This window comes from Ceratotherium simum, chromosome 34 (assembly GCF_057802395.1).
Source record: "Ceratotherium simum simum isolate JZ-2026a chromosome 34, ASM5780239v1, whole genome shotgun sequence".
NCBI classification, from domain to species: Eukaryota; Metazoa; Chordata; class Mammalia; order Perissodactyla; family Rhinocerotidae; genus Ceratotherium; species Ceratotherium simum.
In genome coordinates, this window is record NC_141933.1 from 16,743,172 (window position 1) to 16,769,110 (window position 25,939).

A 25,939-nucleotide genomic window follows, 5' to 3' on the forward strand; every position below is an offset into this window, starting at 1 on the left:
GGGCCCGGGGCGGGCCCCTTATTTGCAAGCCTCATGAATAATTGAGCACCTGGCTGCGCCTATTTGCATGCGATCTACCGAGTTCTGCTCGGGCTTTCCACGCCCGGTTTTCGCCGGCTCATGGGTATTCATAAAGCGCGCTGGGGGCGTGGGCCGGGGCGGAGCCAGGGGCGGGGCCCCGCCAGGGCTCGCACTGGCTTGGTCCCGCGGTGACGGCGGCGGCAGCGGTAGCCGCGGCGGAGACTGGCGTCGGGGCGCCGAGCCCGAGCCGAGCGGAGCCGGATTCTGGGGGAGCGCGTGAGTGTGCGGGGGCGGGGTCCGGGACTGGACTGGGGGCGGGGGAGAGGCATGGAAGGAGTGGGCGCTTTCCAGCCAGGACCTCGGGTTGAGGTGGGGGGGGGTTCACCAGGAAAGTTTGCAGGGGTCGGGGGCGAAGCAAGGGTACCGCGGAGCTGGCGCGTGTGCGCGGGGGCGGAGGATGCACGGTCTGAGGCTCGTGCTGGCCGAGCCAGAAGAAAGGGGGGAGGGGGCGAGGGCTTGAGGCGGGGCCGGGGGCGGGCGGAGCTGCTAGAGGGACCCCCGCTTCCCTTTCCCCAGGGCGCGCGCTGGCCCCCTCCTCCGGCTCCCTCGGCACGCCCCCAGCCACCCCAGTCCGCCCCCACCCGGCCCGCGTCCCTAGTCCCTGGTCTGTTCGCCGGCTGCTTCACATCCCGCGCACAGGTCCTCCGCTTCTGCTGCCGCCGCCCCCTCCTCCTTCTCCTCCTCCTCCACCACCACCACCTTCTTCTCCTCCTCCTCTTCGGCTGCCGCCGTCCCCTCTTGTGTCCAGAGCTCCCCTCTGGGCCCCTCCAGACGGCCCCTCGCCCCGGGCTGTTCTGTCTTCCCGCTGGCCCTCCCTCCTCCAGCAGTGTACGTGCTGTCGCTGCCGACCTCTCTGGCCCCGGATCCGGCCGGAGATCCCAGGGTCCGGAGGGGCGACCCGGCCTGCGCCGATGCCTCGTTGCATCCCTGCGCCCTAGTTGGAGCTGCCGAGCCTCTCCCCAGCCCTTCTGGCGGCCTTTGCTCCCGGGGTTCGGCTAGTCTCCCCCTGACTCCTGGAGGTGGGGAGGGCTTAGAGCCGCTGTGATTCTACAGCTTTTGGCTACGGTCTTGGTCACCAGGGTTTCCGGGCTGGGGACTCTGAGCTGCTGTGGCCCCCTCCTCAATTGGGGAAGCCGAGCCCCCACTTCATTGCTGCAGCCCCTCCTACCCCGGAGGTGCCCATCAGGCCCCCAGGTGAAAAGGTTTTTTGGTTTTGGGCCAATTCCTCCACATTTGTAACCACCCACACCGTGTCCCTTGTAATAATGTTCAAGGACAAGGAAACAGTCTTGTGTTTTTTTAATTTTGTTTTTTCTGTCATGTGCCCCTCCCCCCACGCACACTTAGACTGGCTCTGCACGGTTCTTCACCCACCCACGAGGAGCAGTCCTCCGTGGTAGCTGGCTAACTAAAGGGATTGATGGTCCTGGGTTTCTCCCTACCCTCTTCATATTCTCTGCTGTCTTTGAAACAAGCTGCTTCAGGGTCAAAGGTGAGGGCTGAGGGGCTTTTGCTAAGGTTGGGCACTGAGGTCCCTTGTTAGGACTTGGTGCTGTCTTCCCAGCCCAGCTGGAGGGGATGACTCTGAGGAAGGCAGTGCCCCTTGCAGGTTGGAGACGGTTGGGTTGTCCTCACCGACTTTGTGCCTACTGGGTGATAGGAAACATCCTCCTTCCTTTGGAACAACAGGGGCAGGCCTCTGTCCCCCAGGCTGGAGAGCCTGGGTGGTTCTTGTGGGTGGGATGGTGCTTCAGGAGCCAGGATGGGAACTGAGGAGGTTGTTGAGTGTCTGAAGAACAGGTGACATGACTTGGGTCTGCGGGAGTGAAGGAACGGTTTGGGGAGAGGAGAAGATGGTGACCAAGGATGTTCGCTCATTGGTGACGCTGAATGGAATCATGCTAATAATGGGCAACATTTGTTGGACAGTTATGCACTAGGCATTGTGCTAAGCAATTTGCACGCATCATTTCATGTGATCCAACAGTCTCAGAAACTCTTATTTTTCACATAGGGAAACTGAGGCTTAGAGAAGTAAGCAACATGCCTGAAGTCACACGCCTAGAAAGTGGTAGACCCACTCAGCATTTGCATCCTGGTATATCGGACCCCAGAACTCCTGTCATGAGCTTAGAGGAGAGGCACCCATTTGGCTTTCACTATAAGGCAGTGTCACTTGGTTTACAATTTCTTCTGTCCCCCTCAAAACCCCTCAGGCCAGCCCTAGGCTGGTGAGTGATGCCCACATAGCCCCTTTTCGTAGGCTGTGGCTGTCCCACCCTGACTGTCCTAGAAGGGGGAACCCCAGGGAGTTTTTCCCCCAAGCCGCCCCACGCCCCGGATGTTCTCAAGCCCTGTCCCATTCTCCCAGCCCAGGCCTGGGCCGGCTCCTCCTTCCTCTTGGCGAGGCTCTGGAAATCCAGTGGGAGGCCATTGCTATGGCAACAGGACTAGGCCCTGGCTTTACCTCATCAAATTCCAAGCTGAAGCCAAAGCGATTGAGAAATTAAAGAAAAAAATGTATTCCAGATGTTTACTTTTTATTCCTTATTTTTCCGTGTTTGGATGAGACAGCTCTGAGGGAGGCGGGAGTAGGGCAGGGATGTGGAAGGAGGAGGGAGAAAGAGGGGGGAGAGGGAACCACTCCCAGCTGCAGGAGGGAGGGGAGGGAAGGAGGGTGAGCGGGAAGGGGGAGGCAGGCGGTGGGGCGGAGCCCCAGGTTGGGGAGGAGCGGGTTTTTCCCGTCTCCCATGAGGTGATTCACGGAGAGACTTCAGACTTTGCGGCCTCTTGCTCTGCTCGTGAGTAGAAACCTCAAGAGCAGGGCCACCGGACTCAAGGGGTGCACTGGGAGCAGTAAGTGGGGTGTCTTGGGGAGCTTGCCAGAGGAGGGCGCGGTGGGCAGCTCCCTAAAGCTCCAGGCCTTTGGGGTTAGGTGACAAGTTAGAGAGTAGTCTGGGAAGAGTGGAGGATATGGCTGCTGGGACCTCCCTTGACCTCCCCCAACCCCCCTTCTGAAGTTCCCTCTTCCTGTCCCACACTCTGCTTCAAGTAGGACACTTCTCCCGGCTAAGCCTGCTGCCAACGCCCAACGCTTTTGCCTTCTCTCTCTCTCTCTCTTCCAGGGTCTTCAGCCACCCCAGCTCACACCCCTCTGCTTCCCAATTCTCAGCAGGTTCTGCCGCATGTGATGAAAGTGTCTGCTCTCCGGGAAGGCACAGTCATGGCTTCCCCACCACCCCAGGAGATGGAGGAGGAGCTGGTATCTGCTGGCTCTGAGCCAGGTACCTATGGGTGCAGGGTGGGGCGGGGTGGCTGCAAGGAGAGTGGGAGGGGCAGAGGTTGAACCCCCATTCTGTCTTGGAGGGGGTGGGCTCAATGATTCTCTTGAGGTGGGCGGGAGAGAGGAGTGTTGAGGACGTGCAGGATGAGTCTGAAAGGTTCTCAGCTCCTGTTGAGACCCTTCAGAACTGTTGGAGATCATAGATCTCTGGCAGATAAGAGCAGACTGACCTTCTGAGAGGTTGTGGATCAAGCTGGGTGTTTTACGGAGGAGGAAACCGAGGCCCAGAGGAGAAATGGTGTGCGTTTATGGGGGTTTGAACCCAGGCCTCCTGGCTCCCCGTTAAGACTCCTTTCTTAGGCTGAGCCAAATGAGTGGGTGATACAGGATTCTAGTAGAAGGGCTGTGGCTGTGAGTAATTCCAAGGTCTTTTATTTGGCATTGACATGCCTTATATAGAAGGTAGGTTTCTGGTCTTGTTTTTTTTCCTGTAGCAGGTTTACTTCTGTTTGGTTTAGGTCAATACTAAGTTTGCATTCCTGATCACACACCGGATGACAGTGGGGAGTGGCCTGGCTATGCACCAGGGGAGGGGGCAGCAGGGAGGCAGAGCGGGCAAGATCCCTTGGAATAAAAGGTTTACAGTGGTGAATAGTATAGTAGAGTATCATGTAATGTTACTGATGGTGGGCTGACTGCTTGATGGGGGTAGGCAGGCATTTGTTTATTGGCTCATTTGCTCATTCATTCATTCACTCATTCATTCATTCATCTGATAAGAACATGTGTTAGGTGCAAAGTGGTGTACAAAGAGAAATAAGGTGCCAGCTGGGCCCTTAAATAGCTTTAGCTTATAAGGTGAATTGACTAAACGTTTTGGGAATTTGGAGAAGGGAGAAGATGCTTCTGGGTTGTGTATGGAAAATCAAGGAAGACTTCATAGAAGAGGTGACATTTGACTGGTGCCTAGATGTGAACATTTTGAGTTTGTAGCGTGGGAGATGAAGTTCTGCTTTCTGGTTCTTCTGACAGCCCCCCAACCAACCCTCTCCTTTTGGCAGGTGACCCTCGGGCCAAACCCCCTGTCAAGCCCAAACCCCGGGCCCTGCCCGCCAAGCCAGCCCTGCCTGCCAAGCCCAGCCTGCTGGTACCTGTTGGGCCTCGGCCCCCCCGGGGTCCCCTGGCTGAGCTGCCCTCTGCCCGGAAGATGAACATGCTGGCGGGCCCCCAGCCCTATGGTGGCAGCAAGCGTCCCCTTCCCTTCGCGACAAGGCCTACATCCGAGGCGTCTCCTGGGGGAGAAGTCACCCGAGAGACTGGGAAAGAGGAGGCTGGGAAAGAAGAGATGCCCCCCTTGACACCCCCGGCTCGATGTGCTGCCCCGGGGGGCGTGCGGAAGGCCCCTGCCCCCTTCCGTCCAGCCACGGAGCGCTTTGCAGCCACCACAGTGGAAGAGATCCTGGCCAAGATGGAGCAGCCACGGAAGGAAGTCCCGGCCAGCCCTGACCGCCTCTGGGGCTCCCGCCTCACCTTCAACCATGATGGCAGCTCAAGATATGGCTCCAGGACCTACGGCGTGGCCACCGGTCCCAGGGATGAGGATGGTGGGCCCCTCTCCAGGGGATGGTCCCAGGAGGGGCCAGCAAAATCTCCCACAGCCTGCCCGGAGGAGCACAGCAAGACCCCCGAGGAGAGGTGAAGGGCGGGAGGCTGTGTGTTTTATTGCAGCCTGGAGGACGAAGTGGGTGGCCCCGTCTGGGACTGTGACCTTCACTTTTACGTCTGTCTTGTTCTGTGAGTGCAGGCGGACCCGGTCTATCACAAAGCATTCCCCCAGCAGACGGCATTATCATTACTATATTCTTTTTAAAATTGTAATTGTCTTTGCAGAGTTGATGCCTGTTTATGGTGGAATGTACAGCATGGAAGTTTATTTTTAGTTTTTTTATACTGAGAGCCAACCTCTGCCTCATTTAATCCACAGCCATCCTGTTTAGTGAAGGGAATATTAGACCCATTTTAGAGATGAGGAAACTGAGGCTCAAAAGTGACTTCTCGTGGTTCCTTAGCAAGTAAGAGGCAGAGCTAGGGTTTGAACTCAGGTCTAGTTGATTCCAAAGCATGTGCTCTTAACTGCTAGCTCCCGTGGATGGAGCAGCGTGGGTGGAGCAGCGTGCCAGGTGCTGGGGGTGTGTGGGTAGCAGGATGAGTAGGACACAGTCTGTCCGTGAGGAGGAGTCTGATGGGAGAGATAAGGCAGGAACATGCCTTGATGCCAGGCCAGCCAGTGTCCGTGCACAGATTGCGACTGGGTTGGAGACTGTTGCATATGATACACTTCTCTGGAGTTGGTGCCAGTGTAAAGGGAGGCTAGCCAGGAGGCCCCCCTTGGGGTGGTGGGCACAGGGCATTGGAGGAGGGGCCTGAGGTATCTCAGGTGCCATCAGCTGCATGGAGGCCATCCTCAGGGTGGGGAGAGCCAGGTTGAGGCCCATTGGGCCCCCTGCGCCCTTGGCTGCTCTGCTGGGCCCAGAGGCTCCCCTCTGCTCCTGCTGCTGTGGTCTGGGCTGAGCCAGAAGCTGAAGGCCCCTGCCCTGCCTCCAGCCTTACCCTTCTCTTACCTGAAAGTGCCTGGAGGGCAGGGCCTGTAATTAACCCTCTTTGTCCCAGACCAGGGCTGCCTGAGGTCACGCCCTTCCCAGCCTGGGTTCCGCCTTCCATCCTCCTCCCCTCCCTCCCTCCAAGCAGAGTTTAAGAGGAACAACTTAAACCTTGGAAAATCACTCTTCCCCCTTCCCTCCCCCTGCAATCCTTCAAGAAGTATTGGCAGGGCAGCCGGGACCAGCTGCACTCTCCCTGGCTGGAGGAGAACCTTAACCCCTTATGGGCTCAGGGAAGGAGGAGTTATCTTGTTGGGAACCATTGAGGGGTCTGGGCATGCAGGATGTTTTTCTTGAAGGGGCTGGGGGAATTTAACCCTTGATGTGCAGGTGGGGAATAGGCACCCTCTCCTGGGGCACTTCCTCTGTTGAAACTGCACAGCTTCTCTGTCCCCCGTGGTTCCAGGCAGGGCTCAGTAGTAAATGCCTGGCTGGGGGGCTGTGGTTAACTGTGGGTGCTGTTACAGTCGCTTAGGCAGACTCTTGATCAGCTCTGTCCCCTTATCCATCTGTGACAGGCTTCTTCATTTCCTGTCTTTCTCCCTCACAGGAGCACAGCTTCTGATCGTGCCTTCAACGGGGACCTGGCTCAGCCGGCCAGCCCTAAGCCACTTACCGACGTGAGTTATTCTCCTGTTACGAATCAGGATCCTAGTATTTTAGAGCTGGAAAGGCCATCTGAGATTATCTGTTCCACCCTCCTTGTAATCCGATGGGGAAACTGAGTCCCGTGGAGGAGGCGACTTCCCAGAGGGCTGGCCCCGGGACTTAGATTTCTCGACTCCCAGGCCACTGCTTTCAGTCAGCAAGGTGGCTACATGCAGTTCAGGCCATGAAGCTGCTAATTATTAAGAGTAGTTATAATATCCGTAACACCTGCCACTGATCAGGGATCTCCTGTGTGCTGGGCATGTCCCAGGAACACTGACTAACTTAATCCTTGGATCACTCCAGCTAGTAGGCCCTGTTGGTCCCACGTGAGAGAGGAGGATGCCAGGGCTCACAAAGTTGAAGTAACCCAGGGGCTGAGGCAGGATCTCAAGGGTCTGACTCCAGTGGTCTCCCTGGCTGGGCTGCCTTCTCAGGGTTCAGAAGAGGGAAGAGTCCTTTCTTGGGGGTCTCCTGTTACATCTCCCCCTTTCCTCACAGCATGCTCGGAGGACAGTCAGCCTGTTTTCCTGAGTAAATGAGGTCAGGATGGCCCCTTTTGCTCATAGAGCCCTTGCTGGCCAGAGACTGTCCTGTCTGCCCTGTGATGGAGACCTGACTTCATTCATTCGTCCATCCAACAAATATTTGATGAGCACCTACTATGAGCCAGGCTCTGGGGAAACAGCTGAGAACAAAACACAGCCTGTCCCTGCTCTTAGAGAGCTCATGTCTGATGTGGCGGGGGCAGGCACAAACTGACATCCCTGTGAACCAGCAGATGTGTCGTGCGTCAGACAAGTGCTGGGGAGACCGTAAAGGTAGAGAATGCTGGGGTGAGGGTAGTTGGGGAGGGCCTCGCTGTGAAGAAGGTGAGGGAGTGAGCTGTGTGGATATTTGGAGAACAGCATTCTTGGTGGAGGGAACTGCAAATACAAAGGCCTCAGTGCCTTCCTGGCGAGGAAGCCAAGATGTATTGCAGTGAGAGACCGAGTGGTGGTGAGGACTGAGAGGTGATAGTTGGATTGTGTTGAGCCTCACAAGCCACTAAAGGACCTTGGTTTGAGTGAGGGGAAGAAGCCATCGAGGGATTTGGAGGAGAAAAGTGACTAGTTTAGTTGAATGCTGCTGGTTTAGTTGTAAAGAGTCCACTTGCCCTCTGGGTTAAGAATTGGTTGCAGGGAGCTAAGAGCAGCAGCAGGGACAAGTAGGCGTCTATTGGTATATTCCAGGTGAGAGATGATGGCGGCTTGGACCCTAGAGGTCGCTTGTGGGTGGAGATGCTGGGAAGTGGTCGACTCTGGATAGAAATTGAAGGTGAAGTGGATGGGATTTGCAGATAGATTGATGTGGGGAGAGAAGGTGCAGAATCAAGCTGGACTGCAGGGCTTTTGGCCTGAGCAACCAGAAGAGGTTATGTTTACTGAGATGGAGACTTCTAAGGGTGAAGCAGGATCGGGGGAGATAGGAAGCGTTTGATTTTGGATTTGTTGAGTTGGAGATGCCTTTTAGACATCCAAGTGGGGATGTCGAGTGGGCAGTTGGATATTTGAGTCTGGAGATCCAGGGACTTGTCAGTGAACAGATGGTAGTTAAGACTGGCTGAGATCACCAAGGGAGTGGGTGAGGGAGAGGAGGGAGGGGAACCGAGGCGTAGCAAGGAGACCGGAAGGAGCAGCAGTGAGGTAGGAGGAAAGCTCACGAGGGTGGAGTTCTGGAGGCCAGAAGAAGCCAGCTTCCAGGACTCGAGGAGGGCGCCCTCAGCGGTCAGACGCTGCCGACAGGTCAAGGAAGATGAGCTCTGAGAGTGGGATTTAGCTACAGGGAGGTCCTTGGTGACAAGAGCAGTTCAGTGAAGGAAGAAGCCTGTTTGGAGCGAGTTCTGGAGAGAACGGGGCAAGAATAGCTATGGTGATAGAGAATATAGGCAACGTGTTCAAGAAAATGGACGGTAGCTAGAGAGAGGTGAAGTCAAGAGTATTTTTTTTTTAAGACAAGAAATGAGAGCAGTTTATGTGCTGATGGAAATGCTCCAGAAGAGAAGGAAACATCGATGCAGGAGTGGGGTTGGCTGTAGCTCTGAGCAAGGACAGTCTGTGATTGATTGTAGAAGGGGAGCAGAGTGCTTGGGCTCACAGGCAGGTAGTGGGGGTGTGGGTGTTCTCTGCCCATGGCCTCTGTGCTCTCAGGAACAGGAAGCGAGGCTGGCAGCTGAGAGAGGATGGGGAGGAGGTGTCAGAGTTTTGAGCAGAGGCTGCGTTGCCTGGGAGCGAGGGGAAGGCAGTAGGACTGCAGAGGGGCTCCAGGGCCCGTTTGAGAACAGTGGGGGTGAAGCTCAAGTGAGACCAGCCGTGCTGGTTGCGTGCTTTTCTCCAGCCACATCCGGCTGCCCGGGTGCAGCCTTAGGGTGGAGGAGAGTTGTCTTGAAACAGGTCAAACAGTAGGATGAAGGAGGGAGTTGAGGGTTGTGTAAAAAAGTGACTTTAGTGGTGGTAAAGAGAAAAGTGAGAGCAGGAGGGGAATGGGGGACAGTGAGAAGGAAGGGGGGTCAGTGGCTGTGCCTCCCAGAGGGATCGAAGGATTGAGGGTGGTGGGGAAATGGAAAGTGGGAACTGGACAGATAGGTGGGAGTGGGCAGGCGGGACACTTGAAGTTGAAATTATGGAGGGGCAGTAGTTATCAGTAAGGACAGGGTCTGGGGTATGACCCCGGGAGAGGTGGGTCACGAAGTCATTGCAGAAGAAGGGGTCATGGAACAAAGCCAGGATGCTGGAAGGGTCAACTGGCTCATGAAATCACTAGGAGTTATAACAGGAGTAGCACTGGGGAGGCTTGCAGTGGTCCAGTAGCTGTGCTTTTCAAGGAACGAGGGGTCTGTAGGGGACTCTAACAGGAGGGGTGGTGAGTGGTATAGTTTAAGGACATGAGCTTTAAAATTAAAGCATTGTAGAGAGGAGGGAGGATGGAGGGAATGGAAGGGGCAAGCAGGATGCCTTTCCCTGCCCAGACCCACTAGGTGATGATGTGGGAGAGACAGTCCCATTGGACAGGGCGGCAGGGGAAGCGTGACCTCTGGGGAAGGCGAGGTCAGATAGAGCGTACTCACTTCGTTGTCAGGGGCAGGCTGAGTGGAGCGGTGAAGGAGTGCCAGGTGTCTGGTGCCCCCTCTGCCCCCTTCCTCCTCCTGCCCCCCGTTGTCCCACTGCATCCATTATTTCTATAAGTCCTATCCCGAGAGGCCACGTGCACAAATCTTATTTGATCCTGACTTTACTCTGTGAGATGGCTGTTGTTGCCATCAGCCCCAGTGGGGCTGCAGATGGGGAAACAGAAGCTCAGAGACACGAAGTGACCACCATACAGCCTACAGGAGGCAGTGCCGGAGGGACCCCACACCAGGTGCTGTCACGTCCCCCCACTCATTTCACCTGAATCCCAAGGCCTGCCTACTTCCTTGAGTGGCGCTGGGACCTGTGGAGATGCTGAGCAGGGCAGGGTGGGGAGCACCACACCTCCCCGCTGTAGCTGCTCCTGGGAGCTGGTCTGGAGCGTCACTGGGCTTGGAGCCCCAGTCTGAGGCAGAACCCCCGCGTGCCCGGATGGTCAGATTCCCCAGTTATCCTTTTCCCTTTATAAAGCCAGTGTTCTTGACCCATCAACCATGGACTCTTAGGAGATCCTTAGATGAGCTTTGGGGTGGGTGGACACATTTGAGCCACCTAGAATGGTGTGAGTGATACTATGTGAATAAGGCTGTGTGTATTTTCTGGGGAGAGGGCCTAAAGGAGGAATCTGTGAACTCTAAGAGGCTTAAGATGCCCTAACTCCTGTTTGGGGCCTCTCACAGCTGTCCTGAGAGGCCCCCGTCTGAGCCCTGGTTTCTTCCTCTGGTGTATGGAGTGAGAGTATGAGGAAGCAGCTGACCTGGGGTCTATATGGGGTTGGCAAGGACGTCCCCTATCCACCTGAGAGGTGGGTGATGGCTCTTGCCTTTTCTCTTGCAGGTTGCCAAGCCCTGGGTCCCCTCAAGTCCAGGCCCTGCCTCAGAGAATGGAGGCTCCGCCAGCCCAGGCCTCGCCACTGAAGTCGCAGGCCCAACCCCTGGGTCTCCCTGTCTTCACTCACCTGATGAGAGCTCTCCCCGCCACTCTCAGCTTCCAGAAGCCCCGAGTCCTACAGCTTCTGGGGCTTCTCCCTGCCTGCCTGAGACTCCAGCATCCCCAACTGCAGCCCTGCCCAATGAGGGTTCCTGCCATCCCCCTAGCCCAGGACTCCCTGCTGCGGAAGCCCCTGAGGCCCCCAGACCCAAAAGCCCTCTCCTTGAGAAAGTCTTGGGGTGCCACAGCTCGCAGCAGCCTCCAGCTGCCTCGCCCCAACCCCTGATGGCGGAGGGTGGGTTGCTGGATGTTGCTCGGACGTTGCCATCTGGTGAGGAGGTGGCCAAGGGTGACGCAGACCTCCCCGCCATTGGCCTGGCTCAGCGCCGATTTTCTGAAGGTGTGCTCCGGTCACCCAGCCAAGACCAGGAGAAGCTGGGGGGCTCGCTGGCTGCCCTGCCCCAAACCCAGGGGAGCCAGTCGGCCCTGGATCGTCCCTTTGGGAGTGGGACAGAGTCCAACTGGAGCTTGTCACAGTCCTTTGAATGGACCTTCCCCACGCGGCCTTCTGGTCTGGGGGTGTTGCGACTGGACTCCCCACCCCCCTCACCCATCACCGAAGCCACTGAGGCCGCTGAGGCTGCTGAGGCTGGTGACTGGGCTGTGTCCAGGAGGGAGGAAGGAGTGTCCCAGCTGGGGCAAGGGGCCCAGTCAGCTCCAGAGGGGCCGGCAAGGCCTGGTTCCTGGGTGCAGGTGGATGATCCAGGCATCTCCCTAACCCAAGAGGGCGATGGAGAGAGTCAGCCTCGGTCCCCAGCTGTTCCGCTGGAGCCTCTACCAACAAGGGGCCCACCTGGACCAGCCTTGCTGCAGGCAGAGGAGAGATGCGAGGACCGGGAGCCCTTGGCCGGAGAGGAGTCCCAGCTCCCTCCGGCCACCAGGGAGACCGCTCTGCCCGTCCTGGAGCCGGTCCTGGGGCAGCAGCAGCCAGCATCCCCTGACCAGCCCTGTGTCCTCTTTGCTGACACCCCTGACCCCGAGCAGGCACTGCCTGCCCAGGAGGAGGCCGTGACCCTGGCCCAGGCTGAGACCACCCAACCCAGGACAGAGGCTCAAGACCCCTGTCGGGCGTCCCCTGAGCCTGCAGGCCCTGAAGGCAGCTCCTGCTGGCTGGATGACCTCCTGGCTTCCCCACCACCCAGTGCTGGCAGTGCCAGGCGGGGAGCTGGGTCTGAGCTGAAGGACATGCAGACCCCGAGTGCCTGCTCTGAGGTGAGGACATGGGCCCAAGGAGGTTGGGGACCTCAGGATGGAGGTCAGGGCTTCAGTGGGCTTCGTTCTTTCAACGTGGATTTTATGTTTCAAGAGCTTGGGACACAGCCGTGAGCAAGGCAGCTGTGGACATGCCGCTCATAGCTGTGTATTCCGGCAAAGCTGGCGGAGCAGAGGGTACAAGATGGTGCTTAGGGTTTAGTGTGAGCTCGTTTCCGACTCCGGTATTCACTAGCTGAGTGGTCCTGGGAATGTACCTTCACCTCTGAGCTTCAGAGTCCTTTTGTAATAATAACATTGGTCTCTGAGGGTTGTATTGCGGGTAAAATGAGACGTGGAAAGTGCCCGGGGCAATGCTTGGCATATACTGAGTGTTCAGTCCATTATCACACAGAGTATTGTGAAAGGTGAAATAGTGCAGCCCTGTGGAGCGTGGGCTCTGGAACCAGACTGCCTGGTTTGTCTCCTGGCTCTGCTGTGACCTTGAACAAGTTACTTTTCCGCCTGTGCCTCAGTTTCTACGTCTGTAAAATGGGGATAATGATGATGCGCTCTGCCTCATAGTGTGATGGCGAAGACTAAATGAGCTCTGATAACGTAAAGTACTAAGAACAGCACCTGGCTCATCATGAGCGCTTAGTAAGTGTTGGTTTTTGTGAACATTATTACCGTGGAGCTCACGACTTGCTTTTGGACGGGCACCTGAGGCCCAGAGAAGGCAGAGCCTTGTGCAAAGTTACCCAGCAAGTTGGTGGCTGGGCCTGGGCCAGAGCGCCAGTGCCCAGTGCCCTTTCTCCTACCAGGCTGCCTCTGAATTTAAGGGCTGGGGTCCAGGTGGCTTTTGAAATGTGTTTTTCAAGCACTGCCTGAGCTGATAGGGGCGGAGCTGGAAGGAAGGAGGAGCCAGGGGGCCTCTGGGGCGGAGGAGGAGCAGGAAGGAGTTAAGGCCAAGCTGGCTCCTGCAGTAGGTGTGTCTGTCCTGGGATGTGGGTGACTCAACTGGCTTCTGGGCGGGGCAGCCAGAGCTGCAGCTGCTCTGGAGGGAGCGGGGCCAGGGTGAGAGGGAGCCAGAGCCGTCGGACAGGTCCGGGCGAGGAGAGTGGCCCAGCCCTGTCCCAGCGGCGCCCGCCGCACCCAGCAGCCTGGGGCGGGTAGAGCAGGGCCATGGCCCAGCTTGGGGACAGGGAGCCCAGCATGTCTGTGTTGGAGAGGCTGCTGGCCAACGCGGCGTTGCGAGATGAGGCTGGCCGGCTCCGCCGCCCTGAGCCTAGGGCTCGGCCGCGCGCAGGAGTGAGTCAGGGAGTGTGGGGTGGGGGGTGCAAGGAGCCCTGGCTGGGTCTTTCGCCTGGGCCAGGGGGTGTCCCTTCTGTCTCCTCCAGGGCCTAGCGAGGGCTGAGAGTCTTTCTGGGGAGGGCTTTGGTGGCAGGGTGCTTTCCTTAGGGAGGATGGGGCTGGGATCTCATGGGGCTAGAAGGGCCGGGGTGGTGGTGGAATCCCGCCTTGGAAAGGAGGTTGTGGAGGGGCTTTGAGTCTTGCGGGCTCCTAATTGAAAGAGTACCCCTCCCCCCACCCATGTGAAGACCACTCCACTAGGCAGGCTTTCTCCTGGCCATTAGCCAAGTGTTGCCCAAGGGCTGTAAACATGACCATGGGATCATCGATTGAGTGCCCTTTTTGTACCAGGTGCTCTGCTGAGCCCTTGGCTTACATGATCTTGTTTCATCCTCCCACCCCATGCAGTAGGAATTATCCCCGTTTAAGGATGAGGACCCTGAAGCCCAGAGTGGTTAAGTGATTTGCATAAGGTCACACAGCTGGGATCCAAACCCAGGCTTTCGGGCTCTCTGAAGCGGGGCTCTCAGGCACTAGGTTGTGCTCTTATTCTGGGTTGAGTCTTACCCTGATTGACTGTAAGCATTGTTTCTTTGTCTCTCTCCTTTTTTCTGATTCCCAGGGACTCCTTGGCTGGGCCCAGAAGGATCTGCAGAGTGAATTTGGGATCGCAGCAGACCCACATCCCAGCAGTTTTAGTCCTTCCAGCTGGTCCCAAGACACTTCTGAGGACTATGGCCTTGGGGGTGTGAGCTCTAGAGGGGACCCAGGCCTTGGAGAGAGGGACTGGACCAGCAAGTGTGGGCAAGGAGCAGGGGAAGAGAGCGCCAGGGAGTGGGCCAGCAGGTGTGGCATCGGCCAGGAGGAGATCGAAGTCAGCAGCCAAGATGGGAGTGGAGTGCTCGCAGCCCAGGACCAGGTGATTGGAAAGCCAACCCAGCTTGGCACTCAGCAGAGCCAGGGGGCGGATGTTCAGGACTGGGAGTTCAGAACAAGGGATTCCCAGGTCACTTACTCCAGCCGGGATGCGGAACTCCAGGATCAGGAGTTCGGGAAGAGAGATTCGCTGCATACTTACTCTAACCGGGATGCTGAACTCCAGGACCAGGAGTTTGGGAAGAGAAATTCACTGGGTACTTACTCCAGCCAGGATGAGGAACTCCATTACCAGGAATTCGGGAAGAGAGATTCGCTGGGTACTTACTCCAGCCGGGATGTGGAACTCCAGGACCAGGAATTTGGAAAGAGAGATTCACTGGGTGTTTACAGCAGTCGAGATGCAAAACTCCAGGACCAGGAATTCGGGAAGAGAGATTTGCTGGGTACTTACAGCAGTCGGGATACGAGCCTTCGGGACTGGGAATTCGGAAAGAGAGATTCTCTGGGTACTTACAGCAGTGGGGATGCAGATGAGCAGAGCCAGGAATTGGGGAAGAAGAACCACATTGGCAGGTACTGCAGCCAGGATGCAGAGGAGCAGGACCAGGAGTTTGGGAAGAGAGATCTTTCCCTCAGCACCTACGGCAGCCGGGATGCAGAGCAGCTGGACCAGGATTTTGGTAGGAGTGCATGGATGAGGGACTACAGCAGCAGTGGCAGCTCCACAGCCCTCAGCCCCCAGGACAGAGGCTTCGGAATGAGAGCCCTGAGTGCCGGGTTCAGCCCTGAGGAAGCTCAGCAACAGGATGAGGAGTTTGAGAAGAAGATTCCAAGTGGCGGAGACAGCCTGGGCGAGGCCAGTGGGGCGGCAAGCCGGCCAGAAGAGAGCGAGTCAGGGGGCTTGTTCAGCCCCAGCACCCCCCAGTCGCAGGATGGGGCACTGGGGCAGAGGGACCAGAGCAGCTGGCAAGGCAGCAGTGCCAGCCAGGAGGTTGGAGGGCTGCAGGGGAGACAGCAGGTGGGAGGCCAGAGCCCAAGTGATGCTGACCGGGAAGACAGGGAGGTGGGGCAGCGAGGCTGGGCCAGCGACTTCAGCCTTGGTGTTGTCCGCCAGCCAGAGGTGGCCTTCAGCCCGGGGCACCGAGACTGGAGTGGCGAGTTCTGCATAGAGGATACTGAGAGGAGCCGTCAGTTTGGCATCATCGGCAATGACAGAGTGAGTGGTGCTGACCTGAGCTCTCCCGGCAAGATGGGAGGTGGCCACTTTGTGTCTCCCCAGAAGACCGCGGCTAGGCCCGTGGACTGGACTGACCAGTTGGGCCTCAGGAACTTGGAAGTGTCCAGCTGTGTGGGTTCCAGGGGCTCGAGTGAGGCCAGGGAGGATGCTGTGGGACAGATGGGCTGGTCAGACAACCTGGGCTTGAGAGATGTGGACCTGGCCAGCAGTTTGGAGACTGGAGGGTCTGAGGAGCCCAGGGGGATTGGAGTCGGGGAGAAGGACTGGACTTCTGATGTTGGGGTGAGGGGCAGAGATTTGGCTGGGGCAGAGGAGGTAGAAGGCCCCAGCCAGGCCAGAGAGAGTGGCGTGGGGCAGACCGACTGGTCAGGTGTAGAGGCCGGAGAGTTCCTTAAATCACGGGAGCGTGGAGTGGGACAGGCAGACTGGACACCTGACCTCGGGCTGAGAAACATGGCCGCAGGGGCAGGCTGCAGCCCCAGGGAGCTTGGGGCGGGCCAGGTGGACTGGGGCAGCAATCTGGGTCTGAGGAATTTGGAGGTGCCATGTGACCTAGAAACGGGAGGTTCTCGGGAGCCACGGGGTTGTGGAGTGGGGCAGGTGGACTGGACCCAGGACTTGGGGCTCCAAGATGTGGAGCTCTCTGGGGCCCCAAGTGAAGCCAGGGATCATGGAGTGGGAGAGGTCAGCCAGTGCCCAGAGCTAGGCCTCAGGAACAACGATGTCCTTTCCCCTGGCCTGGAGGCCAGAGACCCGTCTGAGGCCAGGGAGCTGGGGGTCGGAGAGACAAGTGGGCCGGAGACCCAGGGCGAAAACAGTTCCTTACCTTCCTTGGAGACCCGCCCTGATGACCTTGGAATGGAGACAGGAGAAGCCTCTGGCTTCGGATCCAGGTAAGAGCCCCCTCCCTGTGTGGGAGGAAAGGTGTGACAGCTGTCTGAAAAACTGCAACCTTTCTGAGGAGGGAGGAAACAGCTTTCCCAAAGGACTTTCAGTATTTGGAAAATTGAAATGGTTTGGACTGTGAATTTTTAATTTTACTTTTTGTTTAATTGAGATATGGCACACACACACGTGAGCTCCTTTTTTGATGACAAATGGGATGTTTGAGGTGTTACTCTTTCAAAGCCCATGCTTTAGGCTTCCTTGGGGATTTTGTGTTGTGACTGTGCTGGAGGAAATGGTTATTACGTCACATCTTTGGATGGTTTCTCGTGGGTTCCACTCTTGTGCACAGTGTCTGTGCCCCAGGCCTTTCGGTGGTCTCAAAGCCACAGAGGCTCCCAGGCTGGAGAACACAGATGCTTTCATAGGCATAGGAAGGAGGACTCTTGTCTTCTTGGCCTGGGCCACTGCGGGTTGAGTGGAGTGGACAGTGGCGCTCATTGTTTCTCACAGAAGTTAGGAACTTGGTGCTTCTTGACTGTCCTGTCTGAAGACCCAGGAGAACAACAGTTTAAGAACATGAAAGACATTGAGACCTGGTTCCTGGCCCCATGACCTTGGCCTCCATGCACAGAGTTACTGAAAAAGAACTTTCCAGAGAAACAGACTGGTAGTTTTAGGAGCCATCCACCGTCTGCCTCTGAGATTTTTTGGTTCTAAAACCAGCTGAGGTGATTTCACACCTGGAAAGGGTGCTAAAAAGGCATTGCATCTATTTCGTTAACACTTCTATCCATTGAGATTTGATTTTATGCTCTTGACTGAGTAAAAGTTTGACCTTTTCCAACCCTGGAGCTTCTCACTGGCCATCTGGGAAGAAGGGAAGGGAGGTGTTGGGTGGGGCCTGTATTATAAGTGGAGGAGGCTGAGAGTAGTGGGAAGGGGGCAGGTGGGATCAGGAAAGGCCTAGAGGGAATCGAGGGATGTTGGAGCAGTTGGGAGAGGCATTTGGGGTTTGGGAGAAGGAAGGAGAGGGGAAGGTGGGCAGAGCATGGGGCCAGGATGATGCCCAGGGAACTGAGGAAGGGGAGCATTCTGGGGACTCATACTGTTTGAGGGGTGATGGAGGAGCGTGGGCAGGTGGTGAAGACTGCAGGGAAGGGGGAGTGCACAGGACTAGGAGTCCACAGGCTCCTGGGATCTTGGACGAGTTGCTGGACCACCTCTCTAAGCCTCCCTTTCTAACATGAGGCTCAGGAAGCTTGAACATTCGTGGTGCTGGGAGAGCATAGGTGCCCTAGGCTTGTTCCTGGTTTCTCTTGCCGGAACTCACAGAACTCTGCAGTCCCCGGTGCTCAGCAGTCCATATTACCTCATTGATCTTCACAGCTGCCCTGTGAAGCAGGAAAGGGATTTTATCATCTCCAGTTTGCAGGTCGAGAAGTGGTGTGATCCGCTTAAGGTCACAGAGTCAGCATTGCCTCTTTCTGCTTTCTTTATCTTAAACGCCGTCAGGTGTGGGCACTGCGTTCGAGAATCTTAGGTGGGACCCACAGCCCTCCACCTTTCCCCTCTGATTGGGGTGGCTCTTGAGAAGGGAGAAGCCAGAGTATCTTTCCCTTGGTTTAGGTTGGAGGGAGAGGCTGCCCGGAAGCTAGCTGGGGGCGGCATAATCTGCGGAGACTGGGCTGGGGAAGAGGAGGGTGGTGGCAGAGAAGCAGGGAGCCCTCATTCCTCGGCTGTCTGAGCTTTGGTCTCCATCACACTTTTAAAATGCCCAGGTTTTCTGGCTGTGTTATAAGTTGGGAAATGCTGTGTACTCTGGCTGTACCGCGACTCCGGGCGTCTGTGTATGAGCATAAATTAGAGCGTGAAAGCACAAGAATGAGGAAACGTTTTCCTTTCTCTAACACAATGTTTCCCAAACTTATTTGACTATTGGAGGAGCTAGTGTTCTGACACGTGACTTAGGGAAATTCTATACTCCGGAAGGTTGCTCTTTAAAGGAAGTTTTGGAAGTTCCCCTGGTAACGAGAAGTCCTTGAGGCCAGCTCAGAGCATCTGGCTCTGGGCCCATCTGCCAGGTTTAGGTCCTGATTCTGTCACCACCTCTGTGACCGTGGGCAAGTTCCTTCTCTTCTCAGGGCCTCCCATTCCTTGTCTGTAAATTGGGAGTAATTTACTCCCAGTACCCACAGGGCTGTTGTGAGGGTTAGGAGTTAATATGTGGGAGGTGACAGAAACCTGCTCTCTAGCTGTGATTGTAGCTGTTTTGCAAATTTGGATGCATGTGAGCTGTCCGCAAAGTGAGGCCCTTGGGGACATTTTTGTCATCATCCTGGTGTGGGGCAAAGGTGCCCCTGATGGTGATCATTTTGGCTGGAATGCTGTCCAGCAGAGCTGTGACCAGAGGAGTATGGGGGTGGGTGGGGCATGGGGAACCTCAGGCTCCTCCTCTGTGTCTAGGGCCACCTTGTTCTGGTGGGAGGTGCTCCTGGGTCCCCCGAGAGCTAGTGCACTGCCCTCTTCTCTCCCTGGCCTCTTGGTCACCTCCTGCCCCTCCCCCTGGGCCCCAGGGATGCAGAAACCTCCCAGTCATTTTGAGGCCTTCATAGACTCTGAGAGGATCCTCAGAGATCGTTGAGGCCAGCTCCCTCGTTTCATGGGTGGGGAAACGGAGGCCCAGAGAGGCAGTGTGACTCTTACAAGGCCCGCAGCTGTGATTGTGGGCTCCTTCATGTTCTCTCGGGCCCCAACCTGTGGTCCTCTTTCTGTACTCTTCTCCCTCTGGGGTCAAGAGACCCAGCTGCTGCCCCTTTGGACACATCATTCCAGCTCCAGCCCTGAACCTCCGTCATTTCGGGTCTTGGAGCCTGGAACACGGGGGAGCTGAATTTTTGCAGATCTTCTACACGCCATTCCCCAGTCTGCACCTGGAGTGGTGGTAGGGATGGGGTTGGATAGAGTCCAGGCCCTCAGGATACGCCAAGTCCAGATGGGGTGAGGGCTATAGATGGTACAAGATGAGACAAGTCCTGAGGCCAGGTGATTCATGATGATGGGGATTACCCTAAAAATTTTTCAAATGGTAACTATGGGCTGGGCACATATTTCTGCCAACAAACCCAGCAAAGTTTAGGTACTTTTATTATCCTGATTTTACAGATGAAGAAGCTGAGGCTCAGAGTGCATCAGTCACTTTGCCAAGGCCACAGGCGTAGTAGGGGATGGAGCCCATAACTGTATTGGAGTGGCAGCGCCCAGCGCAGCTTCCTGACCATTCCTCTCTCCTGCTTCCCTGCCAGGAGAAGCCAGGGAGGAGCTCAGATTGTAGGTGTTCTGGGTGCTCAGAAGTAGGAAGGCTTCTCCTGAGATGGGGAGAAGGGTGAGTGGGTTTAGACAGGCTGAGATGCACTCTGCATTCCTCAGCGCTCTCCCCACCCTCCCTTCCTCATGGTCTCCCCCGCCCCCCCAGCCCACTGAGCTCCTTCCCTGCCCTCTGCTCATGTGGCTTAAGGCCAGGTCTTGCTCTGGATGTGGATCTTTCCATCCACCCATCCGCTGTTTCACATCCCCTTAGCTCTGTGGGCCTGCCTTCTCTCTGCCCCACCCCAGGGAGGGGCTTGGGGCAGGGCCGCCTCAGGCTGGGTGGGGTGCTGCCCCACCCGTCCCTCCCGGCCTCCCTGATTTTAGGCAGCAGGGTGAGCTGGCTTTGGCCCCCATCCAGGGCTGCTCCTAATTCTACTGCTTTGCTACACTTCTGCTGCTGCCTCCGCCCCCCCCCCCCCCCCAGACCGCTTTAATTTCCATCTGTCAGCAGCCTGTGGAAGGACAGACTGACACACGTTCTCTCCCGCCCTATCCCCTTCCTGCCTGCTACTGACTCGCCTGCCTCATTCTCCTCCCCTCCAGTCCCACCTGGCTTCCAGGCGCTGCCCTACCAGCCTTTCCCACGCCCATGTGCATGGTATGAGTGTGTGTGTGTGTGTGTGTGGTGTGGCTCTGCTGTGCTTATGTGGGGGTAGGTACTAGACATGTCTTGAGGGAATGGCAAATGAACAGCACACATCTCCCTGTATGAGGTGTGCTGTGAGTGTGTACAGGGTGTGTCTGTATTTCAGGGGGTGGCGGCTCGACAACACAAGTTCCTTGTGTGACGTTCGTGAGTTAGTGAAAGCACGTGCTTTGCTGTGCGCCTGTGTGTGTTGTTTTGAGGGAGCAGCAGGCAGAAGACGCATAAGCTGCATTGAGTTGCAAGGTGACCCAGCCTCTCACTCACTCAGCAAACATTTACGTAGTCCTGCTCCTGGCCAGGCCCTGGGCCGGGTGCTGGGGACACAAAGGCGAGAGGGGCCCCATCTTTGCCCTTGAGGAGCTCACAGACGGCCAGTGGGGACAAAGAACTGCAGACTCTGGGGCAGGGCCGGCACAGGTGGGAGCCCAGGGCAGGGCTGAGGAGGAGCGGTGGCTGGGGGCCGGAGCAGGTGGGCCTCAGAAGAGGAATTGAACTGCAGGGAGAGTGTGTGGAGGGGCGGTGGGGGAGCTTTCCAGGCGGGAACAGCTTGTCCACATACACAGCAGCCTGCAAGGGCCTGGCACGTTCTGAGAGTCCCTGGCTGTGCTGTGAGACTGGGGCATGGGAGGCGTGACGTGGGGGGCGAGGGCTGAAGAGGTTGGACAGGCAGGTGGGCCAGGACCTAGCTCATCCCAAGAAGAACGACTGTCAAAGCAGGTGCCCCTGGGAGGGACACGACAGCATCAATAGCAACGGCAGCAGTAAGAGTAGCTGTTATTTGTAGGGCACACACTGAGAGTTGGGCACTGGGCTATGTGCTTTTCATTATCATTTCATCCCTTTAATGACTCTATTAAGTTAGAGGAACCCAAGGCTTTTATAGGTGGAGGGACTCATCCAGAGTCTCAGTAAGTGGCAGACCTGGGATTTGAACCTGCTAGGTTGGCCCAGCTTGTTCTCTCTGTGCTGTGTTTCAGGAGGCTCTGAGCATCTCCTTCCTGAAGGAGTCTGGGAGAAGCATGGAAAGGAGGGAGAAGTTGGGGGAAAGGGGAGACAGATCCTATAAAGGGGGCTTTGGGGGAGGGAGGTATGCCTCACAGTGACCTTGTCCTCTGGCCTGTCTCCTTTGCAGCCCCGGGGAGTGCCCAGCCCGCTCCCCGCCCTCTGGCTCCCAGGGCTTGCTGGAGGAGATGCTGGCTGCCAGCAGCTCCAAGGCAGCGGCCCGGAGGGAGTCGGCAGCCTCTGGCCTCAGGGACCTGTCAGAGGAGGAAGGAGCCACAGCAGGTGCTGAGCCAGGGGAGGCCCTGGAGCCTGGCAGGGACCCTGTGCCCTCCTGGAGGCCCCAGCCTGATGGTGAAGCAAGCCGGACAGATGAAGTGGATGGCACATGCAGCCCTGCAGGGGCCGGCTTGGGCGAGCAGGGCCCGACACGGCCCCCTCGGCGGCCCCCCCAAGGCCCCCTGCCCAGCTCACCCAGTCAGGACTTCTCCTTCATCGAGGTCAGTGGAGAGTGAGCCCAGGGAAGTAGGTGGCTCTTGTCTGTGGGGGGCTGCAGGTGGGGGAGCCAGAGCCTCGTCCCTGGGGTTTCCCTCAGCTGTGAGGAGCCCTGAGCATTCTCAGTCCAGGAGGCAGGAAGCGGGTAGTCATGTGAACAGAGAGCTCCAGGCTGCGGGAGGGATCACCTCACAGCCAGCTGCTGTTGAGGGGCTCTGGGGGGGTGGGACAGGACCACGGGGCAGAGATGGCAGTGATGTTGCCATTGTCCCGAGCAGGACACCGAGATCCTTGACAGTGCCATGTATCGGAGCCGGGCCAATCTGGGGCGCAAGCGTGGGCACCGGGCCCCGGCCATTCGGCCCGGGGGTACCCTGGGCCTCTCGGAGGCGGCAGACTCAGATGCACGGCTGTTCCAGGACTCCACAGGTAGAGTTGTTTGATGATGTCTGTGTCTGTCTGGGGTGGGGTGGTCTGGGGTTGCTGCCTGTGCTGAGCCCCCTCTCTGGGTCCTTGCAGAGCCACGAACTTCTCGGGTGCCATCTTCAGACGAGGAGGTAGTGGAAGAGCCTCAGAACCGCCGGACACGGATGTCCTTGGGCACCAAGGGGCTGAAAGTCAACCTCTTTCCTGGCCTGAGCCCCTCAGCCCTGAAGGTACCATCTGGGCACTCAGCAAACATCCAGCCACCTGGCCTGCTAGCCACCTTGCGTCCGGCCTTCTCTCCGCCCATCTCTTCATTCCCCCTTTCCCTTCTTCCCATTCCTCCTCTCGTTCTGCTCTCCAGGGAGGGCCCCCAAAGATCCTTTGTTCCCCGCTCGACGCTGTGCTGTGTGCTTAGTGGGATGGAAGGAAGAACAAGGCATGTTCATGTCCCAGAACCTCACAGGGTGGTGGGGTGCATGAGCCATGGCCATAATTACCTCTGGAGAAGGTGTCACTGGGAGGTACAGATGAAGACTGGGCCTGTTCAAAGAAAGAAGTCACTTCTTAACAGTAGATGGTGTGAGATGGGAGGGTAGATTGGGGAGGGCCTCATGGAAGTGTTTGTCTTAGCTTTGAGGCATGCATAGGAGATAGTTGGCTCTGGGCGGGGCGGGTGGAGGGAAGGCATTCCAGGCAGACGGAACAGAGTGAGCCAAGTCACAGGAGTCGGTAGTTACTACCGGCTTTGTCTGTTCCACTTAGTCTGAATTCATTTTGGCAGTATCTTTTTGAGGGCCTACTGTGTGCAAGGCATGGCTCAGCTCTTAGGGGAAGCTCGTCTTTAAGTGACTTCACATCCATCCAGGTAGAAGGACTGCACAGGGGTCTGTGGCTGATTCTGGGGATTGCACACTCTTGAAAGAAGGCCCAGCCCTCTGAAACCTCTTGCCTGTCACTCTGACATCTGTCTGCAACTGGACTTCTCTCTCAGGCCAAGCTGCGTGCCCGGAACCGCTCAGCTGAGGAGGGGGAGCCGGTGGAGAGCAAGTCCAGCCAGAAGGAGTCTGCAGTCCAGCGCTCCAAATCCTGCAAGGTCCCGGGGCTGGGGAAGCCCCTTGCATTACCTCCCAAGCCAGAGAAATCCTCAGGGTAGGTGACCTGAGTCATGGGCATCGACTGACCTCACTATGTTGGCCTGAAAAGGGAAATCCCACTTGATAGAAGAGGAAAACAGGCTCGAGGAGAAAGTTGACATGCCCCAAATTAACTGTATTAAGTTGGTGGCAGCATTCTGGTCTCTGCAGCCAGGCCCCAGCCTGCCTCTTCTGATTGTGAGTAGGGGTCCCTACTATCCCTACTACTCCTCATTTTGTTCAGCTTTCCTAAAGTTTGCCTTATGACCTTTGCCCTCTGCCTTCTAGGTCAGAAGGGTCATCACCCAACTGGCTACAAGCCCTGAAACTGAAGAAGAAGAAGGTCTGAGAAGTCACTGAGGTGAGGTGGGGGCTGGTTCCTGGACTTGGGCCTGTCTGGGGTTGGGGAGTGGGGTTCAGGGTGAGTAGGGCCTGCCCTGGAGGACTCAGGAATTCCCATCCCCCTTCTAGCCCTTAGCTCCCCATCCGCCTTTCTCTGTGAGGCTGGAAGCAGGCTCATGAAGCCAAGCTCCAGGACTGGAAGGATCCCTTGGCTTCCCTTAGATTTTGCACACAGAGCAGCAGGCTGTTGTCTGGCCTGGGATGGATGAGGAGGAGGGCTTCCATCCCTGCCTTCCTCCCTGAGAGTGGTCAGCCAGTCCTCTGGTCCAGGACCCCTGGGGGCACACACCAGGCTCAAGGTCCCTCGTACTGGGCTCAGCTGGGGGAGGCAGGATGGGCACAGGGAGAGGAAGCCAAAGCATCTCCTCTCCCCCCACTGTCTCTACCCTGACCTCTTCTCTCCTCTCCGGTTGCAGGTACTTCCCTTCTGGCAGTCTCAGGCAGTGCCCTTTCCTGTAGGGTCCCCGGCGAGGAGATGGCTGGAGCCCCACCATGCCCCAGGCTGCAGCCTCTGTCCCCCTTCCACCTCTGAGGAGCGTCTGGGGAGGCACATTTATGCACTTTGTATCACCTTCCCAACTTTCCCCCAACACCTTCCCTCCCAGCCTGGATTCAGTCATTAGTGGTCAAAGGTTTTGGTCCCTCCCTCGCCCTCTTCCCGCCTCCCTCTCTGCTTCCTCTTCCAGCCTCCCTTGGGTTTTCTTTTGATACCAATTTATAGCATTTTTTATAAAAGCCTTTGATTTTTGTAATGGGTGGAGCCCAGCCCCACCCCTGGTCTCCCTCCGCCCTGCCAGGTGCCCCACAGAGACCAATGACATTTTGCCACTTGAAACAATAAAGGTTTTCGGGAATTGGTGCTGCCCAGGTTGTGGTGTGAGGTCGTGGTGCCCTGAACCCCCCATCAGAGGCTGTGGTTGGGAAATGCTGTTAGCCCTGGCCCACCGGGAGCTCACTCTGATACTGAATATGTCACTTTCCTTTCACTCTTGGGCTCAGTGTCCCTGAGGAGGGTGTCTTGGTTATAATAGGCTGATTGCTGATTCAGACAACCCCCAAATCCCAGTAGCTTAGCACACAAAGGTTTATTCCATTCATGACCTAGCCCAGGGTGTTTTGGTGGTGGGGACACTGCTTCACAGTCATTCAGAACCCAGGCTCCTTCCTATTGTGGCTCAACCATCTGCAGGGGCCTTGGAGTCCTGCGAAGCATCCAATGGAGAGGGGAGGATCCTGTGGGAGACCCACATTCCATTGGCCAGAATTCAACTCACGATCCCCTGCTAACTGCAGGGGAGACTAGGAAATGTAGTTCAGCTGTGTGGTCAGACAGAGAGGACCATATATTGGTGAAAATTCATCCTTCTTGCTAGGGAGTTGGTTTCTGTGATCCCTAAGGCTCCTTTGAGCCTTCTGGCTCTGAGCATTCTGGAATGTCCCTAAGGCTCTGGCCTTCCCCACCCAAGCCCCTGGCCACTGGCATCCCACTGTCCCTCAGCCTAGTTCTCTGTTATCTTGTTTTCCCCAGACTTGACAGCTTCTTTGAGGGCTGGGATTGTCTTTCCCTGAGACTTGGTAAAAGGAGAGGCTCCTGCAGCCTCCCCTTGATGGGGCCTGAACAGAGTCACTGAGTTGTAGTAGGTCAGAGCTACAGCTGAATTTAAAAGTTATCCCATTCATCAGTGCTTCTCAGCCTTTTGGGGTTTTCTAGGGGGTATGGAGGCTATTGACCTAACTTGAGAATTTGACCAAAGCTGTGAACTCGAGAAAAATGCAGGAATACACAGTTTCACAAACCAGCCCGTAATTCCCGTCATTGACTTCTTAGAATGGTGGCTCTTAACCTTCACCATACATCACAGTCTCCTGAGAGCTTATTAAAATGCACGTTCCTGGGCCCACCCCCAGGATTCCAATCCAGTAGGTGTGCCCAGGAATCTGCATTTTGGGAAGACCCCTGAGTGGAGGGGAAAGAAAGGCAGGGGCCTCAAGTGGGTGCCTGGCTGCACCCCTGGGTGGATCTGTGCCCTGCGGCCCCTGCACCAGCCCTCCCGGGGCACCGCAGGCTCAGCTGGCATGAGCTTTGTCCAGTTCT

The 25,939-nt window shown here is 56.9% G+C and overlaps 1 protein-coding gene across 5 annotated transcripts; it reads left to right on the forward strand.

The window, feature by feature from the left end:
• The first annotated feature begins 178 nt into the window (after positions 1–178).
• CNOT12 (CCR4-NOT transcription complex subunit 12) lies at positions 179–24,707 on the forward strand. 5 transcript variants are annotated; one of them, XM_087422917.1, is made up of 12 exons: positions 179–297; positions 3,254–3,365; positions 4,426–5,059; positions 6,575–6,644; positions 10,677–12,041; positions 13,996–16,382; positions 21,522–21,888; positions 22,162–22,312; positions 22,403–22,539; positions 23,301–23,458; positions 23,731–23,803; positions 24,261–24,707. In XM_087422917.1, the coding sequence occupies exons 2-11, from the start codon at positions 3,272–3,274 to the stop codon at positions 23,789–23,791; spliced, it is 5,424 nt and encodes a 1,807-aa protein (XP_087279043.1). In that variant the 5' UTR covers positions 179–297; positions 3,254–3,271; the 3' UTR covers positions 23,792–23,803; positions 24,261–24,707. The 5 variants fall into 5 exon arrangements, with proteins under 5 accessions (XP_087279043.1, XP_087279046.1, XP_087279045.1 ...); XM_087422920.1 differs by having other exon boundaries at positions 213–297; positions 3,207–3,365; XM_087422919.1 differs by having other exon boundaries at positions 225–297; positions 3,257–3,365.
• Positions 24,708–25,939: the final 1,232 nt, after the last annotated feature.

What these genes read in the sequence shown, in the direction of transcription:
- CNOT12 (XM_087422917.1), top strand. Translation starts at nt 3,272, where the DNA reads ATGAAAGTGTCTGCTCTCCGGGAAGGCACAGTCATGGCTTCCCCACCA. An exon ending in GCCCTAAGCCACTTACCGAC is followed by an intron (nt 6,645 to 10,676) that starts GTGAGTTATTCT and finishes TTTCTCTTGCAG; the next exon opens with GTTGCCAAGCCCTGGGTCCC. An exon ending in AGGACTTCTCCTTCATCGAG is followed by an intron (nt 21,889 to 22,161) that starts GTCAGTGGAGAG and finishes TGTCCCGAGCAG; the next exon opens with GACACCGAGATCCTTGACAG.